The sequence below is a fragment of the Musa acuminata genome, chromosome BXJ2-6, assembly GCF_036884655.1.
Source record: "Musa acuminata AAA Group cultivar baxijiao chromosome BXJ2-6, Cavendish_Baxijiao_AAA, whole genome shotgun sequence".
Classification (NCBI taxonomy): Eukaryota; Viridiplantae; Streptophyta; class Magnoliopsida; order Zingiberales; family Musaceae; genus Musa; species Musa acuminata.
This window is the reverse complement of record NC_088343.1, coordinates 9,889,638-9,909,954: the sequence shown is the minus strand read 5'-3', so window position 1 is coordinate 9,909,954 and position 20,317 is coordinate 9,889,638. Positions and strand designations below refer to the sequence as shown.

Below are 20,317 nucleotides of genomic sequence, written 5' to 3'. Positions count from 1 at the left end.
TTTTTAAATTAGTAAGTAATAAATAAATAAAAGTAATAATATTATAATTTTTTTATAAAAATATAATACATAATAAATAAAATAAAATAAATATAAAAATTAAAAAAAATATTTTAGGAATATAAATCATATTCGTCTCTCATTAAATAATTTTGGATATGTTATAGTATACATAAAGTCATAGGATACTATCAGAATTTAAAAACTTGTACTAGTATCCCACAAATGAGAAAATAGGAGTGCTATATAAAGTAATATCCATATTTAAGTATTTTCAGTGCAACATCCAGATACAATTTGGAAAAAAATTATGAAACATTTATAGATATATTTCTTGTTATATATATATATATATTTATATTTATAGAAAAATAAAATTCGAAGTCTCTGGCGATTATTGCGGGCGGTTGTTATTTACCTTCGTATACGCTAACCATATCCTTTCGGGGAGATTCTAATCCCTCGCCGCTGTGGTCCCCATGTTATCTTTCGAATCAGTTACAAGATTTGGTGCGTGGAAAAAAATATATAAAAAGATAAAAGAATGTTGATTTGGTGCAAACGCGTTCGGTCCACCAAATCATCAATACTTCAACATCTCGAAAATTCTGCAAATTTATGTAATAAATATTTTTTTGTAAACAAAATAATAAAGACGAAATTATAAAATGAGACCCAAAATATTATAAATTTATTACAAGTTCTATGATCGTAATAAAAATATTAATCAATGACAATCATAATTATTAATCATTAAGTTTCTATTGACGGTATTAATGGACACAATATTCGGAGGTTCTTAAAAATCGAAGTGTGTGTGTATATATATATATTCACATTAAAATTTGAAGAGATAAATATGATATTTCTACCCTTTACAAGGACTGATATGCAAAATAACCATTGTAAACGATCACTCGTTTTAATCCAGAGACCACTTGCGTGCTGCATCGAAGGACCGGATGGGTACCCTTGCGCCGGACTTCGCCTCCGCCTTCCCCGTCGCTACCTCCTCCCACGCCGCCGGGCGCAGCCTGCGGACCACGACCCAGGTCTCGCTCCCCGATCACTTGTTCTCGAACTGTCAGTTCGTTCGTCCTCCTTGCTTACAGCCGTATTTCCGAGGAGTCGCGTATTTCTTGAGCTTTCTTGGTTTGTTCTTCCTGCTGTATCGTCGTAATCCTCAATAATTTCGCTTTATTAGGTTTATGTGATTTCGATTTTCTGTTAAAGAACCTGGGTATGTCGTCCTAGAGCACAATTGATGTCCTGGATCTGTATATGGATTGGCTTTGGATATTAAATTTTGTCTGTTTTAATAGCAACAATAGCACATATGACTTTTTTACACAAAAGTTGATTATGAAACACATATACAATAACAAAATATGAATTGTCAATAGAGGTTGATATTACAAGAATGATGCCAATCAATTTTGTGATCTTTCCAGGAGCACGAGAGCAAAGACATGTTTAGTGACCTGCCTGAGTTATGCTGTATCTTGGTTGATGATATAGTGCAAGCTTCGATCAATTAGACCTTTTTTCAGTTCCTTTTATAAAAAAACCAGTTCTTATTATTTTTTAAGGATCTGAGTGTTGCTTAGCAATAATAAACGGTCCAGTCTACCTTTTGTGCATATTTTAACGTGCAGTAATTTAATTATTTTCTTTCTTCTATTTAGTTGTCTATAACAATTGCTACATGAATTACAGGCTTTTCCAGGCAATTACATGGTAAAATCTCGTAATTTTGCTGTCATGACTGGTGCAGCCGCTGGTACATCTTGCATCACAAAGAAAACAAGCTTTGAGGTTGTTCAGACTAGGTAAAATTGCTCAGAGAAATTTCTTGGTATTTTAGTTTTGTCAATTGGTTGTCTATTCCTCTTTAGCCATAGGATATATAGGAAAGAAGTACGGCGGGGAAGATAAAAGACTGTTAGGATATATATATATTCATGAAATATATAATTAGAAAACAAAAATATTGTTTGATTCTTGGATTGGTAATGAGGAAAACCACTATGCTCCACTTACAAAAATGTTGGATGGCATGACTTTGAACTTTTTGAATTTTTAAACAAATATTAAAAGCTCTAGTTGAGTTCTTATCTTTAGTTATTAACAAGGATCCAATGCTAGAGGCTATCATGCAGGTGGCAGCAACAGAGTCCATCATCCAAGAGGAGGATGGTTTGTTATGCAGAAGAAACCAGCAAGAGACAAGTTGATGATTCCACTACTGGGATTCAGCTCTACTCTCAAATTGAAAGGTATGCTTTCTTTGTTTCTACCTTTCATACCGTTCCTTAGTCAATCAACTCTGTATTTTAGTAATTCTTAATAGTTGGTCGTGAAAATTGGGTTTGGCTGGATTGACATGGGATCAGGTCAAAATTGGCTGACTTAGACAATATATAAAAAATCTGAGGGTCTTGAGATTGGACTTTGTTTAGTGACTTTAGTCTGATATGGAGTATTTGGCATCGGAATCATGTCACAATTCAAAATGCTAAGTAACACTCCTTTGTTGTTATGTTAATGTTTTATTTGTCTTTTTTTCTTTTTGGTTCACTCAGGGTTCTAGAACAGGCTTCTGATTGAATTCGTGATCAGAATCACAAAGATTTATATACTACTAGTCAAAGAAAAGGGATGAAGATAATGAATTGGAAAGAGAATAGCGGTAAACAATATGACAAGTTTACCAAAATTTGCCCTTCACTTCCATTTGGTTTTTGGATCGAAAAGATTTCTCACTACGTAACTGACACACAACATCTAAGTGAATATATAAGATGAGAGGCTGGTTATTAAGAAGATAGATAAAAGGTTTATCTTCCAACCTCAAAATAAGAGAGTAACAGAATGGAAAGAATAAGAGATTTAGGCAGGTTGGTGTTTTCCTGGAGGCCTTTTTATAGAGGTTTATGGGATCACTGAAACAAAATCTGATTCTAGTAATCTGGAACAAGATTGGACTTACTGATCCCAACCTGACTTATCTGTTTGATTTAGGTCAGGATTGGTCAGGTCCAATCACAGATGCTTGAGTTTTTGAGTGATCCTTTGTGAATAGCCTCTCATGACCGATTAAAGTTTATAGGTACTAATGACTATGCCAACTACAGTTGCTAGGCTGATCTCAATTCTGCTAGCGTCTTAAGCCAACCACTTGAATTGTTATGGGTCTTATGCTAGCTGCTCATGCCTGCTGACATGGGCTTCGTGTCAGCCTTCTGCTATGTTGGCATGTCCTTAGCATGCGAGAACATGCCTTATTGGCATCATCAACACTAGAATAGGTCAGCATGACACAAATGCAATTTTTTTGGTAGATTTGACAGTCTTTTGTCTAATGTTATTTGTCATTTGTCATTTCAATTTTTTAGTCTTTTTTATTTTGTATAGAGTTCTAGCTTTGGGCTTTCATGTTGTTAAGCCTAACATATGTATGCGTTGATTAAAGATAGCAATTAATGATCCATTGTGCTTATGCAGATTAATTACTGAAACAGCAAGGCAGTCACAAGATGCTTGGGGTGGTTCTGGAGATTGGAGTGAGATTGAGGTCTTTTACTTAGTATTCTATTAATGTTTGGTGTGCTTAGTTCTGTTCATTTGTGGAATTTGATTCATTAGGTTTATATACTTTTGAATAATTAGTTAAAATAAATGATTGCAGAGAATGAAGAAACAAAGTGTAAGACTGAAGTTGTCTTAAACTAATGTCATTTGTTTGTGCATTGTTAATTTAACAATCTTTCCCTTGCTTGTGCCTAGCATTGGCATGCACATGCAAGTTTTTGTCGGTAGTTCTAGCTAAGAATTTTTAGGTACAACTAGGTCATCCCTACAGCTAGCACTATGCAGCATAGTTCATAGCAACATGATTTTCACTGTAACTTTATGGTTGCTAAGTTTAATTACTTTATGCCTTCACATGATCCCTTAATAGATTAAGATGATTAAACATCTATCTCAATATCCATCTCTTCATCGACACATATGGTGAAACTTGATATTGTTCAGTTATCTTTTGTGATAGTAATTATTCTCGTGATTTCATTATGCCTCATTTCATATATCAGATTTACTGCCTTGTGTAGATTTTGAGTGTACTGTATTCTAGTCTTTTGCACTTGATATTCAAGAATCTCAAAAATGTGATTTGCATAACAGGAAAAGAGCTTTAAAGAAGTCACTATTTTGGCCTTATTGTTTTTTGTTAAATTGACTTATATTATTCTTCAAAAATGAAGAAAAACCCCAGCTTTGTTCAGAGAGAAGTAATGTGTCAACTGTCAACCGTTATAACTGACAGCACTAGATTATACTGCAACAATGAAAAAATAAAAAATAAACGAACAGCTACTAATTTAACAACTCATGTGGCAGTTTTCTGTTGTATATATTTCTCCATTGTTCTCAGGTTATGGTATCAACATAGAAAGCCCTTGTTCAGTTTTAATTTCCTTGTACAACCAAATTAATTAACTCCTGATGTTAATATATATATATATCTCTCTCTCAATCAATATTCAATTTATACAAAAAAATAACGTTAATCTAAAGAAGCATTAAGTTATTATGCTTCAACTGGTAATTCTGTTTTTTTTTTATTATATACTTTCATATTCTCAGCTTTAGATATTAGCATATGTTGTCCTCTCATTTGATTTCATTTTTTGCTACAACCAAATAAATATGTTACTTCTTGTTAACATCTTATATTCTTTTGTATCTGTTTATTTCTAGGGTGCATGGGTGCTTAAACCGAAATCCCGAACTCCAAAAGCGGTTGTTCATTTTGTTGGTGGTATTTTCGTTGGAGCTGCCCCACAGCTTACATATCGCCTTTTCCTTGAGCGTCTCTCCACAAGGTAAGTGGTATTTTAAACATTATTCAGCTAGATCAGTTGTTTGTTATAAATATTCACAAATTGGGAGTTCTGTTGGCACGTGACAGTACTTTGTTGTAACTCAGTAACGCTTTAACATTTAGTGCTACCTGATGCTTACAATGACAGTCCTTTGCTGTAAGGCTTTACCTTATGCTGTTCGTCATATCGCCTATTAGTTACTTGTGATATCATTCTATACGATCACTATTCTTATAACTTTGGACATTATTTGATTAAATTATTTTTATAATATAGGGGGGCTTTGGTGGTTGCAACACCTTTTGCTAGCGGTTTTGATCACTTTTTAATTGCAGATGAAGTACAATTCAAGTTTGATAGATGCCTTAGATTTTTACAAGACAGCGTGAGTTGGTTATCTAGCATTCACCTTCATACTTTTGCAAGATCTACATAGAAGGAAAATCAATCTTTTAGATATGTGGCAGGTAAATGATCTTCCAACATTTGGTGTTGGTCATTCTTTGGGATCTGTTATTCATCTTCTCATAGGTAGTATACTCTCTTCTCTATCTCTCTCACACAAAATTCTTTCAACTGAATAATTTGTTAATATACAAGGATCAAGATATGCCATTCAGAGATGTGGGAATATATTGATGGCTTTCAATAACAAGGTAATATTGTCATGGCTTTCATTTACATAAATGTAGATTTAATTGTAATATCTATATAATTTCTTGCTTATTTTATTTTGCACTAAACATAATCTTTTCCAACTGATAACCAGTCTTATATGGACAACTGTCCAGTCCCATGGACTGAGTCAGATACCTATTGACTTGAATGCATATTCATGAACTAGGAACCTATCAAACTATCCAACTAGAGGCTTAAAAGAATTAGTGAAATGATAACATCAGACCCCTATGACATTTGGTGTTGTTGTTACCTACTTCAAAGTGCCTATAATTTGGATTTGTGATATCTTTAGCGTTTTTGCTGGTCAAAATGTAGAGTTTTTCCTTAATTAAAAAAAAAAAACAATGGTTAAGTGCTATTCAGTTTTCATAATGGAAAAACAATGTGTCTTTTGTATCTTACAACAACAACAACAATATCAATAATAAAGTGGTAAGTCCCAACTATTTATGACCGACTATATGGATCTTTTACCGTTATTAAGATATATAAAAAGTTTATGTTTAGTCAAGTTTAAAGAGCTAAAATCTTTATTTATAATTTCTATTAAAGTCCTTTTAGGTCTTCCTTTGTCTCTTCTCATGCCACTAAACCCTTATTTATAGTTTCTATTAATATGTCTTTTATATTTTCTGTATCTTTTTATCGTGATATTGATTATCTTTCTATTGGTCTGTTCAATTGTCCAGACTCTTAATCATGGTTGTCTGTTCTTCATAACGAGTTAAATAGTCTTAAGTAGAGATCAGAGACTATACATGCTCTTTAAATCAAAGCTTTAAGTTCCTGAACAAGACCTGACTGTGACTAGTATGGGTCCTGTACATACTGGCATATGTGGACATATTGCACACCAGCGTGCTGGTTGGCACAAACCAAAGAGAAAGAGGAAGAGAAGGAAAGGAGGAATGGAGGAGGAGGAGGAGGAGGAGTGGGGCTGGTGTTGATATTCAACAGTCCTAGCTGTCAACAAGGATTGCTGTTGACACTTGCCAGGCTGTCGAGATTAAAAAAATTAAAATGAAGAGAAGTTTAACAGATTTGTAATTTGAGAAAATTTCTAATATCAAAAAGAGCAGATCACAGTGTTTTTGATCTCTAGGAATTAAAGATCTTGAGGATAATATGAAGATGATGCAAGCGTATGAGTTGGATGCTGTAATTATGCGCTGTGGACTCATTCTTTTTTCTTTTTGTATATTAGTATCCAAGTTGGAAATGTGTGTCTGACCTGAATTTGTGGGATGGATAAGAGTGAGTAAAACCTGGAATGATTTCTGGTTGTGTTAGAAAAATACTATGAAGGAGTGTATGGTTTATTTTGCTGCCGTTAAGATCTAAATTTGCATTCAGTTTATGGTGTATATTACCAAATTTGCATCGAGGTTTTGTGATTATTAATCTTTGTTGTTTGAATTAATTGAACGTGTTTCGTAACAAGTGTGAATCCGGTTAATCTCCTCTATTATGACTAATAAACAAAATTCAGGGATACTGTAACTCTGTAAGTATTTGTATATGTTTCTTGAATTTTATCTCAGCAAATGGTTAGAAAGATTATTTGTAATAAAAGAAGGGATATTTTTAGGTAGGGAAATTGAGTCATCACATCCTCATGCATGTGTCCAGCCATAATGGATTTTCACAAAACCGATTACTTACCCTCTTATGTGTTGAGAAGTTGTATGGATGTAGGATGATTCTATTTATGTTTGTGTGCTCAGTCAAATATGTAGTATGCATATATGTATTTGTGTATATTGATTTATGACTATATTTTACTGTGGCAGGTTTAATTTCTTCTCTTGGGGAAAATCAAATTGTTATGTAAATGTTAATATTCCTCTTTGGGTTTTGTTTTGCAGGAAGCAAGTTCAGCCATTCCCTTGTTTTCTCCTGTCATTGTCCCAATGGCTCAAAGTTTTGGTCCTCTTCTATCTCAGCTCACATCATCTCCATCACTTCGTCGTGGAGTAAGCATACATATCGTGTTTTTTGATACTTTAGATATCATTACTTGCATAGCTTATTTCGAATATGCATCCATAGCATCTGTTAGCTATGAAATTCCATGAAAATTTTGATACATAGTTATAATGCATACGAAATCCTGATCATGACCCATCTGATATCCCAATCTGGTTCAAATTTTTATCATATCCATTTCATCCTTAGTTTATGCTTTGCTGCAAGTGTAAAGTTTAGTTTTGAAATGGTCACTTGTGACCTTTTAATCACTTTTTCAAACAAATGCTACTTATTGGGCTGTAAACGTATAATCTGGTTCAATAGATTACAAGTTATGGAATATTCATTGTCTGCATATGAAGAAGGTAAGGTCTATATCCTCCTCATTCCATTTCTGTAGTTGTTTTATTATTGTTAAAATTTTCTTTACTGAACAAATAGGCAGAAATGGCTATGAAGCAGCTTGGGAATCTTAGTCCTCCAATTATGAAGCAAGTTCTTCCTTTAGTTGAGCAACTTCCTCCATTGTATATGGATTTGGTCAACGGAAGAGAAGATTTCAGTCCAAAACCGGAGGAGACACGTCGTTTGGTATAATTTTTTTGCACCTTGACTTTTGCTTTTTTTAGTAACAATTCACCTGGACCTGTATACAATTGATGTCCTGGAGTTTTTCACCCTCTTTTGTCTGTTTGGTGATAAGTTAAGACACATAGATGGTTCTTTTGTATATGCAGATTCATGTATGCTCGTTCATGTGCATTCGGGTTTGGATTTGCATGTCATTATATTGACTTCTGATGGATGTACGAGAGGCTACATAGAGTGTCTTTGGTCATTTTCTGTGTTCTAGTTCACCTTTAAGTGAAGAAAACCAAAGATTCAGGGTTAGAACTTGAGAAAGAAATAAGAGGCTAGTCGGTGGGCAATAAATTGTGTAAACATGTCTAGCCACTATAGAAAGAAGGAAAAAAAAATCCAATCGACTAGTAAAGGCTAGAAAAAATAGGCTTTCTACATATGCATCGTCTAAAGCAACGATTTTTATCAGCTGTAGCAAATAAAGAGACTTCACGAGAACCAAAATAGGAAGAAATAGATACGGCCTATATACTATACTCCATGGTTTGCAGTACCGGTCCGCCAGACTTCCGGTACGTGGACCATAGGTTACCGCTCCGATACTGTAGCAGTACCGCTACAGTACCAATACTGCAGCAGTACTGTAGCATGTAGCACTGCTACAGTGCTCGGCACGCCTGAATATACCGCTCGGTACACTTTGGTGTACCGAGCGGTATACCGTACCGTACCGTACCGGTACCGAGCCCAGGTCGAAACTCCGGTACGGTACGGTATTGCGAACCTTGCTATACTCTATAGATAAATGATTGAATTAATAGAGAAAGCACCATAAAGATCAATTAACAAACTATTGGGTCGATAGAGTGGGTCGATAGAGTTAAGAACTACTTTGCTTACTTATGCCATAATACGGGATAAAGGTTAGGAATCAACTTATGTAATAGAGTCGATCCACTTAAGTATTGAGCAGCGGTGTAGCATCGGATCCCAAAGATAGTAAGTTCTTTTATCTTATCTTATGGAGGAAAGTCTTTTTCAAAGATTCTATATCTATATAAAATTGTGTAAACAATCTAATGTCTTGCCACACGAGTTATTATTAATAGAGCTAATTGGATACTAAACTGCATCCTTGCACCATTTTTGTGCAGGTAAAGTCTTATTATGGTGTTTCAAGGAACCTCCTAATAAAGTTTAAAGATGACACTATCGATGAAACTCCAACGCTAGCACAATTACTGAGTGGAGGATCTGCCATTAGCTCACAACTGGACATGTCAGTTCGACTAATGCCTGGAGATCATGGACTCCCATTACAACAGGTAAAATTCATCCTCATGGTTGCTTCTAAGATCCTAGTCGATGGCATTACAATCTTGGTTCAAAGAAATCGGTATACCGAGGCTTTGTATTATTCTTACAATGAGAGACTATTATCCACTTGTCTGTTGAAACACCAATGTTGCTTCAGTTGATTCTGGTTTCTGTGATTTCCGTGTTAAAAGAGTTATCATTTGCAGGTCCTCCCAGATATCCCACCCACAATGGCGGACGCCGTAAACCGAGGGGGTGAGATCCTATCGAACCTGACGGTCGGAACTCCATGGGAAGCCGTCGCGAGAGAAGTAAGCAGTACATTGGGCACAGACTCGGGGATCGTGAGGGCACAAATATCCAAGGATATTGATGCGCTCGTGGATCTGATGACATCATGGATGGACTCGAACTCTGGCCCGAGACTTATTCGACCCTGAGCACAGTAGAAAAAAAAGAAAAGAAGAAGGTAATGAATACACTAAGGAACAAAAAGCAACGAGCAAAGGGTAACGTCTTGGCGTACTTACTTACATATACATGTACATACAAATTGGACGCTACGTACTGCTAGTTGCATGTAACATGTATTTCGACTGTTATTAACTGGACAAACGACTGCTGCTATATTGGGCAGGTTTTTAAGTGAAACAATTGTTACCTGTGAAGATGCTTCCCTGAGGTACGCACTGAATAATCCAGTAGTCGAAGGATAATCGAGTCTCAGGACAGATGGGGTGGGTACTGATCTCGGATCAGTCGACGATGGGCCGAAGCGGGCCCATTTCCAAACCGTCTCACGGTGAATGGAGTACACGGCCGAATGAGAGAGCATCCTAAGATGGGGAGTCAAATCACATCGGTCTGTTCTTCCAATGGTTTGGCTCGTGGCTGCACGTGCCACTGCGACCGCGGTACGACTTCCCAACCCTTCTTAATAGCAGTGATTAACACATGCTTGCCCACATCAAACTCCCACCCCGATTACTCTCTCTCTCTCTCTCTCTCTCTCTCTCTGTGTGACAAGAACCTGCAGCTGGGCAGGCAAAGATTAAGCTCGGGCGTACGGAAGACGACCGGGATTTGTCGCGCTCTCTGTTTGTCCTTAAGAAGGTGACCTAAGAGAGACAGGCACTGCCGGGCGAGGGGGTGGGAGGAGGAGGGAAGGATGGGGGACAGAGGGGTGGTGGGAGTCGCGGACGACATGGGGGAGGGCATGCAGTGCATGGACCACCCTTACCGTAGCAACCTGGGCGGGGTGTGCGCCTTCTGCTTGCAGGAGAAGCTGGGCAAGCTGGTCGTCTGCTCCAAGTCCAGCCCCTTCTCCCCCCTCCAGCCCCCGCCATCTTCCTCCTCCTCTTCCCTCACGTCCTTCCGCTCGGACGCCGGCGCCGCTGTCGGAGGACTCGGGCTCGCCTCGGGCCACTCCTGTACGGGTCCTGGTGCCGCCGCCGGTGCCCGCAGAACTAAGGTGCCCTTTTTGGTGGCCAGCCACAAGCAGAAGAGCGGCGGCTACGACAACGGGGGAAGGAAGGCGATGTCTTCGGTCGCCATTGTAGCTGGCGCTACGGTCGGTTCTACCTCGGCGGCGAACGACAGCGGCATTGTCCTGAAGCGGAGCAAATCTGTGGCGCCGAGAGCTGCAGGCCTTGCTCTGCAGGATGCTGCTGCTGCTGCTGCTGGTCGTCGCCGCATGGCCGACGCCGCCGTGGCTGATAGCCCTCGGAAAAAGAGCTTCTGGTCTTTCCTCAATCTCTCCTCCGTCTCTTCCACCTTGACCACCTCTTCTTCTGCTACCACCAACGGCAGCAGCAGCATCGACGTCAACAGGCGAAGATCCACTTCATCCTCCTCGGTCGGACGATGCGACAGAAACGTCAAGAAGCAGCAGCGGCAAGCGAGTGCAACAGAGAAATCTGTGGGCAAGGAGGAAGCCGAGACCGCCGCCCTCAAGCAACCGGAAAACAGCGGGCAGGAGGCGGAGAGCCCGAGCGGAAGCCAAGCGTCGTCCTCGTTCGGGAGGAACGTGGCCCGATCCAGATCGGTGGGTTGCGGCAGCAGGAGCTTCTCGGGGGACTTCCTGGAGCGCATCTCCACCGGGTTCGGCGACTGCAGCCTCCGGCGAGTGGAATCCCAGCGCGAGGCCAAGCCCAAGATCGTCCTCCACCTGGGCCACGACTACCACGACGGTGAGCAGAAGCGTCCGAGGATGAAGGAGCGGGTCAGGTGCGGAGGGCTCTTCGAATTGATGTCCGCGTACTGGCTCTCTGCGGCCGCTGCCGACGACGACTTCGATAGCAGCAGCAGGATCTCGGCGGCAACCCCGGCTGCCTCCGCCACGACCGCCGCGCGAGGCCGTACCAGGAGCTGGGGTTTATCCTTTGCGAGCCCAATGAGAGCTTTCAGGCCGCATTCCACCTCCTCCAAGTCTCTCTATGCCATCGACAACGCCGCTTCCGCAGCGCCGTCGACCAACATCATCTCCATCAATGCCAGCACGAAGATGGTCAATGGTGGCGGCATCAAAGGTAACAAACTTTCCGGTAATCCTTCCTTTCTAGCTGTGGAAATCTAGCGAAAACACCGGCTTCCGTTCTTCTTCTTCCTCGCTTCCACAACAATCTTTGCTTCACTGTTGTCCATTAAATGTCGGGCGTTTGCTCGTCTATTATTACTCTAATCACCATAATCCCACCGTATTAATCCATCTGTTAGCCGTTTATAGGCTAATCACATTATATCGTTCTCGTCGTTTTCCACCCCCTTCCAACTTCTGTCGTGGAGTGTGGAGCAGCAGCGACATGATATGAAGAGTCGTTCTTATCGGAAGGAGGTACCACTCCTCTTCCCGAGAGCACAACCGAAGTCCGAAGAGTGTTCGTCGACGAGCCGAACGAAGCAAGGGGGTAATGAGTGCTTGCCACTGCCACCCGCTGCGGTCGGTCTCTTTCACGCTCTGGCCCATCTCTCAGAGCCGTGGATCTTTCTTGTTGCTCTCTTGCTAGTGGGGTATACGAGGGTCCTCTCCTCGTGATCGATTACAATCTGTCGTGATGGACGGTTCTGCAGCTTCACGAAGACAAGATGGGTGGCCTTTACGAGCTCTGAAGGATCCCTCCCACTAGCTCATGTTTTTTAATGAGCGTGTGGGTTCTACTATACTTAATTCCTCTGCATCAAGGTTTGACTGACGCAACGTGTCCACCGCGGAGGCGCCGCTTCCACCAACCTGACAGCCAAATCGAGTCCAGTGGTTGTTTCAGCGAATCCTCATCATCTTACAGCTACCGGGAGAGCCTCGGTCGATGCGTGAACAGTCGTTGGAACGTAGTATTGTATTGACACTTCAGTCCACTTCACATGGCCTCCCCATTCAAGAAGAGCAGCACTGCCTCCTCTCGCTGCCTTAATTTATGAGTCCAGCCTACCCATGGTAGGGTGTGGTGTGTCCATTCCGGGCTACTCTGCCAACGGGAATCAATGAACCAGTTCATCCTTGCAACTCACCGTAGAAAGGCTGGGAAAATGTAGACTAGATGTTCTCATTGTAGTCTCAGGCTTCATATGAGCAAATCCCTTCCGACTTCTGTCACTCAAAAAAGGTTAGAATGATGCAAAGCAAAGGTTAGCATCATCATAAGGTTGATCTGTCTATTTTAGCTCGGACAAGATAAATTATCCAGCTTTTGGCATCAAAGTAATTGCAAACCTTCCAAGGAAAGAAGTGAAATGATGTGTGGACGATGATCTTGAAGCCTGCAAGCTTGGATGATTGTATGGAATAAGACATGCAATTAGATACACGAGGAAAACCTATTCTACAACTGCTTTCCCGGTGGATCTCTCCTCTGTGGATCAAGAATTCATCACAAGAAGCAAGCAGACCCTCTGTGGATTCAGATTTCAGTGTTACACTTTAGCGGTGTAAGCACTGAAAATAAATAGTATTATAGATTTGTTGGCATCATTTGGAGATCCCTTCTTGGCATTTTGTTTTCATGACAATGGAGAACCTCACTGTGGCTACTTCCTGCTACATATCAAAAGCATATGAATGGAAGTATTTTTATTCTGAAACTAGTAAAATGAATGCCATTTCAACTGCAAACCATTCTGGCTCTGTGGAGATGAATCACAGCCGGAAAGAATTGAACTTTTAACACCACATTTAAACAGATAAATCAAGTTTTACTATGCAGATGTATGTGCAAGGTAAATATAATGTTCTTGCAAAAGATGCATCAGATTCTGTCAATCCTATATGACAACTTGGCCTCAGTTCTCTTCTGTGGACAATCTTAAACCACTTTGCTGCATCTCACATTTTGACATCGGCTATTGTACAACAATAACAACAACAACAACAAAAACACCTAATTGTTCTATTTGCTCATGATTTACTTTTGAAGGTTTAACACAGGACCTTTGAGAAGTTAACACTGCAGTCCGACATTGTGCCAAAGAAAAGGTTTATGATCGGATGTCATTACAGAGAATAGTAAATTATGCGGAGGAAGATGTATAGTCCGAGTAAACAATTTTCTAGGAACATTATACTTGGCACTAATAATGTAATACCCTCAAGTCTAGTCCATCATTGAAAGAGACTAAAAAGTTGAACTGAATTATAATAGCTGTATAACCATTAACTTGAGCCTAAGCATTTTGCATAACTGATTATGACTAAATAAATTAATGGGTTGTGACAAATAAGATATCATATTAGGCAGCTTTCATTTTTAACTGCACATTTGACTTCTTAGATCCTTGCAGGAAAATTAGATGAATCCAGCATATCTATCTTAAAGTAAATTGTGTAGGTTTATGCTGAAATAGACAGATGCCACATTTCGGTGCAAATGCATATTGTTGCTTGTTATTCTACATGCTGTGGCTTAGATTTGTACCTGAATTACCTCGGGATGTAAATGATCAAATTTCTTGACCCTTCCTCCTATAAATCTCTGCAGACCTGATGGCTTAAGAGAAAAAAAAATTCTGCCATACTATGATCAGCCACAAGAGAAACAATACTTCTGGAGAATTAACTATTTGCACACCAAGATTTCCTCTACCTGCAATGCGGCATGCCTCGGATTCTCTTGACATAGTTGATGAGCCAGCAGATAACATACTCAGATTTCTAGTGAATTGCCAAATTTAGACAGTTTTCAGCACCAGCAATGCATCATCTACTATAAGGCTGTTACTGAGGCATTCTAATAATCTGTTAATTGTGTCTCTTTGTGGTTTGAGGTTATTCTCCGTCTTTGATTACCAACCAAGCCATGCCTTCTTTAGCCTCATCAACCTTGTAGAATCCATTAATGATCAAATCCTTCGTACAACCCAACATGCATCTCATAGGCTCCACTGCAATGAAGCACATTTTCATCTTTGCATAGAGCTCAGATCAATGGTGGGTACGTCGAAACAATGGGCTGCAGACTCTCCAATAACAGCTTCTATAGTTTCATCGCTTCGGCCATATGAAACCTTGAATCAGTGTGTTGTAGGTGATCACTTCATGTTCAAGTCCTTTAGTCTGGCATTCCCTCAAACATGTCAATTGCTTCTCATACCCCGCTCATGTATGCACAATCCAGAAATCATGGAGTTGCAGCTCACAGCGCTTTCGTTGGACCTCCTTCTGCACATCGCTCTGTACAATTTCTGAGCCTTACCCGGATCGTCTGCTTTGCAACAGCCATCAATGATGACATCATATGTGCATTCGTTCGGCTTCACTTTGCTACCGTCTCCAACCAGAGGTTCCATACATCAACAATTCTGGCCATCTTGCATAAGCCATCAATCACTGTTGTGTAGGTGACTAGGTTGGGAGCATAGCCTCTCACCTTACAATCGTCAAAGACGCGGAAGCCCCCATCAGCCCTGCCATTGTCACCTAAGCCGTGTATGATAGTCTGATAAGTAAAGATGTCGGGCATGCAGCCACCACCTATCATCAGGTGGAGAAGCTCAGAGACCTTGTCATAATTGCCTCCCATGCAGAATTCAGCGACCTACTTGATAATATCACATCAAGAAGGAGACGTCCCCAAGGATCGTGTCGGCGTCGTCCATCTGATTATCCATGCAGAAAGTCTAAACGAGGTAGCCAGCCATGGAGGCATCGCCGGCGATCTCAGACCGCATCATCATTCATGGGAGCTCCACACGAGGTCGGACCTCCCTACCCGCGACCAACGCTTCATCCGTTGCGCCAACTTGGCCGTGCATGGCTCGGCTGAAGAAGGATTCGATGGTGAGCGCGTCGCCTCGACATTTCGTCGAGCAAATGGCGAGCAGGGCAGCCTTCCAGGCCCTCGTGTCAGCAATAGCGAGTAGGGAAGCGGAGGTGGCGGAGTCGTCGAGGTTGGAGGAGAGCCAGAGCAGGTAAGGGAGGAAGAGAAAGGGTTTGGCGAAATACAACGGCGGACGCAGGCTGGGTGGCACAGAAGCGACGGAGCGAAGTAGTCAACGAAGCGGCAGTACTGCCTATGGTAGGGATGCCCCACGAATTTTTTTTTAGATTGAGATGCTTTATTAGAAAATTATACATATATATATATATATATATATATATATATATATATATATATATATAGAGCATCTCATTGTCCTTTCCAACCCTAGGATCCATGCGGAAGCCCGTTGCCTTCCCGTCGCGGCTAGGGTTAGGGCGGAAGGAGGCGATCCGGGCGGCGAGGCTGCTTCCCCTCCCGTCCTCCTCCCCTACTTCTCCTTAACCGTTACCAAAGGCCGCGGCGGTGGAGGTAGTCGCCCCTTTTCTGTGCGTTCGCTCTCCAGAGAGGTTCGTAAGTGTAAGCCGGCGCGAGGCTTTGTGATGCTATTAGACCCAAGAAAGTAGATAAGTAGTAGTCGTAGGCGGAGGAGGAGGAGGAGGAGGAGGAGCAGGAGGGCGAGATGTTGAAGACCGGATCTACTTCTCGCGACAAAGCCGCGAGATCCAACGCTAACGCTAACCCCAGCATGGGTTCAGCAATGGAGACCATATCTAAGGCTTCTTTGAAGGTTCCTTTGCCCAACGCCGGCAGCAAGAAGCGGTCGGATGGTGCCTCTACCTCGGTGCTGTTGAAGAGCAAGGAGGTTAAGCTAAAGAACAGCAAGCCAACTCCCGGTATCTCTTGACTGCTTTTATTTGCTTTTCTTGACATACTTATCCTTTGTTATTAGTGTCTCTTTCTGTCTACTTGTTTTTGTGTGCTTGCTAATCAATTAAGTAAAGGCACGGCGACTTCTACGTATCCAATAGATTAGTAGAAAATGTTTGACTTTAGGTGCTGGTATTTCCAATGGTTCAAATTGTTTTAGACTAGATTCCTGAAAAAGGTCTTGCTTTCCACTTACATGGCTTGTGCTGTCTTATTACTAGGTGGTAAACTTACTGGTCAACCCCTCTATCCTATCTTTTAAGCGTGTTAGCTGGATTCGTGGCTGATAGAAAGAGGGAGACAACCAAAGCAAGATAACTTGGGCTAGACTAATTCAAACAGATTAATTTAACCCAGAGCTGCCTATTTTCAGTCGCTACCCAACAAATTTAACCGCGGCAAAATCTTTGTGCTCCTAATTTGTCAGTTTCTCTTAGGTTGCTGGATACAATAAGAATATTAGACAGCTGAACACATCCTTCTTCAAAGAATGTATTATGGTTGTTTAGAAAGAAAGTGAAGACCAATAACACTGAACAGTGGCAATTGAGGACTTAAATCTTTCTAGGAGATATGGCCAACAATCAAGTGAGTATACAACTTTTCATGATTCTAGCTAAATTGAAGTGCCATCAACAATCAAGTGACTCCAAATATTTGGGACATATTGTAGTCTTACCTGTTAGGAGAGGTGAGAATTTGAATTAGAGTTTTTGGGAAATAGAAGAGCTTTTGGTTAGTGATGTGATAACACTTGGACTGCCCGATGGCAGTAATCCTAGATAGAGCTCGATGATGAGATTGAATTCATGTAGTAGCTCAAATTGTGACAAAGAAACTTTTTTTTCCCCTTACCTATTATAGTGCAACCCTATGTTGGAGGGTTGTCAACTTGATATTTGACCTCACTCATCAAAAGTTGAGATGGATTCTTTCTTGCTTACTTATCTTAATATTCTTCAAGATTTATCATTGATCCTGTCTACCTGTTGTAAAGGCATATTAGGCATCGTCAAACTAGGGAGTTACTTTTATTTCAAATACCTGAGTTTAAATTTCTGGCCTAATTCTTTATGGTATATTCCTTTTATCGGTCATGATATAAATTATAATTGGAGCATCACTATTTGTGGTCTCTTTTTCTTCTTTGTGTTATCCATGTGGTGAGATTAGATGTTATTTTAATAATCCTGCGTTTGTTGTCTATTACTGTTTCTCTTTCTTTTATTTAGAATGGCTTCTCAAAACTTTTGGCTTATGGAATCTTTGTCTACCAACTGAGTTCTATTATCTTTTCATGTATATAATAGAGCTTGCTGAAATTGGGAGTGAAGAGACAGATCTTAGCACATCAGAAGGGTATGATTCGTCATGGATTTCTTGGTTCTGTGGGTTACGTGGTAATGAGCTCCTCTGTGAAATTGATGAGGACTACATACAAGATGACTTCAACTTATGTGGGCTTCAAGGACTGGTCCCCTATTATGATTATGCCTTAGACGTGATTTTGGACAATGATTCACTAAGTGGTATGTTCTTGTTGCAAACAAGATTGTTATTTTAGGCTAAATCATATATAGAACATTCTATATTGCAATCTCACTTGGAAATTTTAGTTCTTAGCATTGTTTTTTGGATTAGCTTTTCCTCCTCTCAAGGATATTTGTTCAGGTGACATTGATGGCGAAGAACATAGTCAGGTTGAATCTGCTGCAGAGCAATTATATGGTCTTATACATGCTCGTTATATCATAACCAGCAGAGGGTTAAATGCAATGGTAAAATAAATGAATTGTCTATCTATTAACACGAAAATATGGAAGGATTATGCCAATATATCTTCTTGTCTATTCTGCAGCATGAGAAGTACAAAAAAGCAGATTTTGGATGCTGTCCTCGAGTTTTTTGTGGGGGACAGCCATGCTTACCAGTGGGTACATCAGATATTCCCCACAATGGATCTGTAAAGATCTATTGTCCAAAATGCGAAGATGTTTACTTTCCAAGATGCAAATACCAGAGTAGTATCCTTTATTTACTGTTGCACTTTTTTTTTTTATGTCATGCCAGAATTAGAGGAAATTGTTGTGCTTCTTTGTTTTCTGGGGGAAGCTAGAGTGAAGAAATAAGCTTTTATTTTAAGATGAAAGTCTTAAATACTGATCCACAAGCAAGCTATCATTTTGATGCATCACTAATTGAATGGTGCTGTGTTAGCTTTATGGTTGAGATAATTCATGCTTGCTAAGTTTTAATCCATGTTAGGAAATAGAAGAATGAAAAAAGTGGCCAGGATACCTGAAACAAAAAATAATATACCTCAAGAAATGTGTTAAGATAAAAGAAAGCTTCTTTCCCCATCTGTGATAAAAAATTGAGAGGTGGAGATCTATCTAAATTCGATTTGTTTACAATTATATTTCTGGCAGATCAAGAAGATTTTGTGCAAAGAAACTTTGAATTCTGATATTGCTATGTGTTCTACTTTAAATTTAGATGCAAATAGTTTATCAAGTCATAGTAAAATCAAGCTTTTGATGATATGATTTGCTAGGCATGATTGTAAGAAGATGAAGTGAGTTTTCTATTTTATGTTTTTCTTATGTCTCGTGTTTAGTATTTATGGTATATCTTTTTCTTTTCCCCTAATCCACTATTGTTGGATTATAAAAAAAAAGTCTCTACTAATTATTATGACCATCTTCCAATATGCCAAAACAGTGGAACAGTGTGGCTATGACATTGCTATAGTAATTGTTATAGTAGCTTTAATTCGCAGTTTGGGGAGGGTGAGCTTTGGATTCGGCTATAGCGAAGTTGATCCTTTGTAACTTGGGTATCAAGGGAGCGTCTTTGCTTGCAAGAGATTGTATATACTGATCCCCTCCTCAAACTGCATATCAGCGAGAATTTTATGCGCTTGGCTTCCTTTTTGACCTTTGAAATTGCTCCCTGATTCTTTTTTTTTTTCCCATCTTTTGTTGGATGAAATGAGGCTTATGGTTTTATGCTTTATGTTTAGATAACCATCACTCCAGTTTGCCCTGTCTGGCATGACTTCTTTGTAATGCTAGAGTTGCGGCAGGTCCAAGCTAGCAGCTAACAGAAATATATACAGCTCATGTCAGGCAAAACCTTGTATGCCATATATCAGTTCCAAGCATCATTATAGCCATGTAATACATATGTTTGCTTTTTGTGATGCTTATATGGAGTGCGGTACAGAGATTGCAGCTTCTGATTCTTTGACTTTGATCAGATATGGATGGTGCATACATTGGCACAACATTTCCTCACCTGTATTTGATGACATATCCTACATCAAAACCTCCAGCAGAAGTCCAGCATTATGTGCCGAAGGTTTTTGGATTCAAGTTGCATAAAGGTACCAAACGATTGTTCGACACATCAACTAATACCTTGTAGCATGTTAACTAAATTTGTATTTGGTCCGAGAGCAAGTCAATCGTGCTCCTTTTATATGGTTGATTGCTCTATGATAAAAACGCATTATGAATTGCTTTCGCCGATGACTCTATTGGATGCATCGTGTGAATGTTGGTTTTGTTGTCTGAATTACTTGTATCCCTGTAAAATTTTTGGACACTGGCCTAAGAATGTATTGCTTGTGGCCTCCTTGATGCATTTTTCCTCTACCGTGTTTCACTCGTTTCTTCTTCGTGGAGAATAGATTTGTTGTGGCCT

The 20,317-nt window shown here is 40.0% G+C and overlaps 3 protein-coding genes and 1 pseudogene across 8 annotated transcripts; 3 read left to right on the top strand and 1 right to left on the bottom strand.

Moving 5' to 3' along the window:
* Window positions 1–919: 919 nt before the first annotated feature.
* LOC103987592 (uncharacterized) lies at window positions 920–10,207 on the top strand. Of its 5 annotated transcripts, XM_065112364.1 has the most exons (13): window positions 920–1,052; window positions 1,717–1,829; window positions 2,148–2,276; window positions 3,505–3,574; window positions 4,762–4,886; window positions 5,163–5,271; window positions 5,354–5,417; window positions 5,487–5,542; window positions 7,433–7,540; window positions 7,977–8,126; window positions 9,272–9,442; window positions 9,641–9,903; window positions 10,072–10,207. In XM_065112364.1, the coding sequence occupies exons 1-12, from the start codon at window positions 963–965 to the stop codon at window positions 9,872–9,874; spliced, it is 1,419 nt and encodes a 472-aa protein (XP_064968436.1). In that variant the 5' UTR covers window positions 920–962; the 3' UTR covers window positions 9,875–9,903; window positions 10,072–10,207. The 5 variants fall into 5 exon arrangements, with proteins under 5 accessions (XP_064968436.1, XP_064968437.1, XP_064968435.1 ...); XM_065112365.1 differs by lacking the exon at window positions 10,072–10,207 and having other exon boundaries at window positions 2,160–2,276; window positions 9,641–10,063; XM_065112363.1 differs by lacking the exon at window positions 10,072–10,207 and having other exon boundaries at window positions 9,641–10,063.
* LOC135613830 (pentatricopeptide repeat-containing protein At1g63080, mitochondrial-like) lies at window positions 9,840–15,593 on the bottom strand (annotated as a pseudogene).
* Window positions 10,603–12,172, top strand: LOC135614713 (uncharacterized). Its single transcript, XM_065112368.1, has one exon. The coding sequence runs from the start codon at window positions 10,603–10,605 to the stop codon at window positions 12,007–12,009; it is 1,407 nt and encodes a 468-aa protein (XP_064968440.1). The 3' UTR covers window positions 12,010–12,172.
* A 461-nt stretch (window positions 15,594–16,054) lies between the features above and the next one.
* On the top strand, window positions 16,055–20,257 carry LOC135614714 (casein kinase II subunit beta-3-like). Of its 2 annotated transcripts, none has more exons than XM_065112369.1 (5): window positions 16,055–16,578; window positions 17,923–18,141; window positions 18,254–18,390; window positions 18,471–18,636; window positions 19,872–20,257. In XM_065112369.1, the coding sequence occupies exons 1-5, from the start codon at window positions 16,365–16,367 to the stop codon at window positions 20,036–20,038; spliced, it is 903 nt and encodes a 300-aa protein (XP_064968441.1). In that variant the 5' UTR covers window positions 16,055–16,364; the 3' UTR covers window positions 20,039–20,257. The 2 variants fall into 2 exon arrangements, with proteins under 2 accessions (XP_064968441.1, XP_064968442.1); XM_065112370.1 differs by having other exon boundaries at window positions 16,057–16,578; window positions 18,284–18,390.
* The last annotated feature ends 60 nt before the right edge of the window (window positions 20,258–20,317 follow it).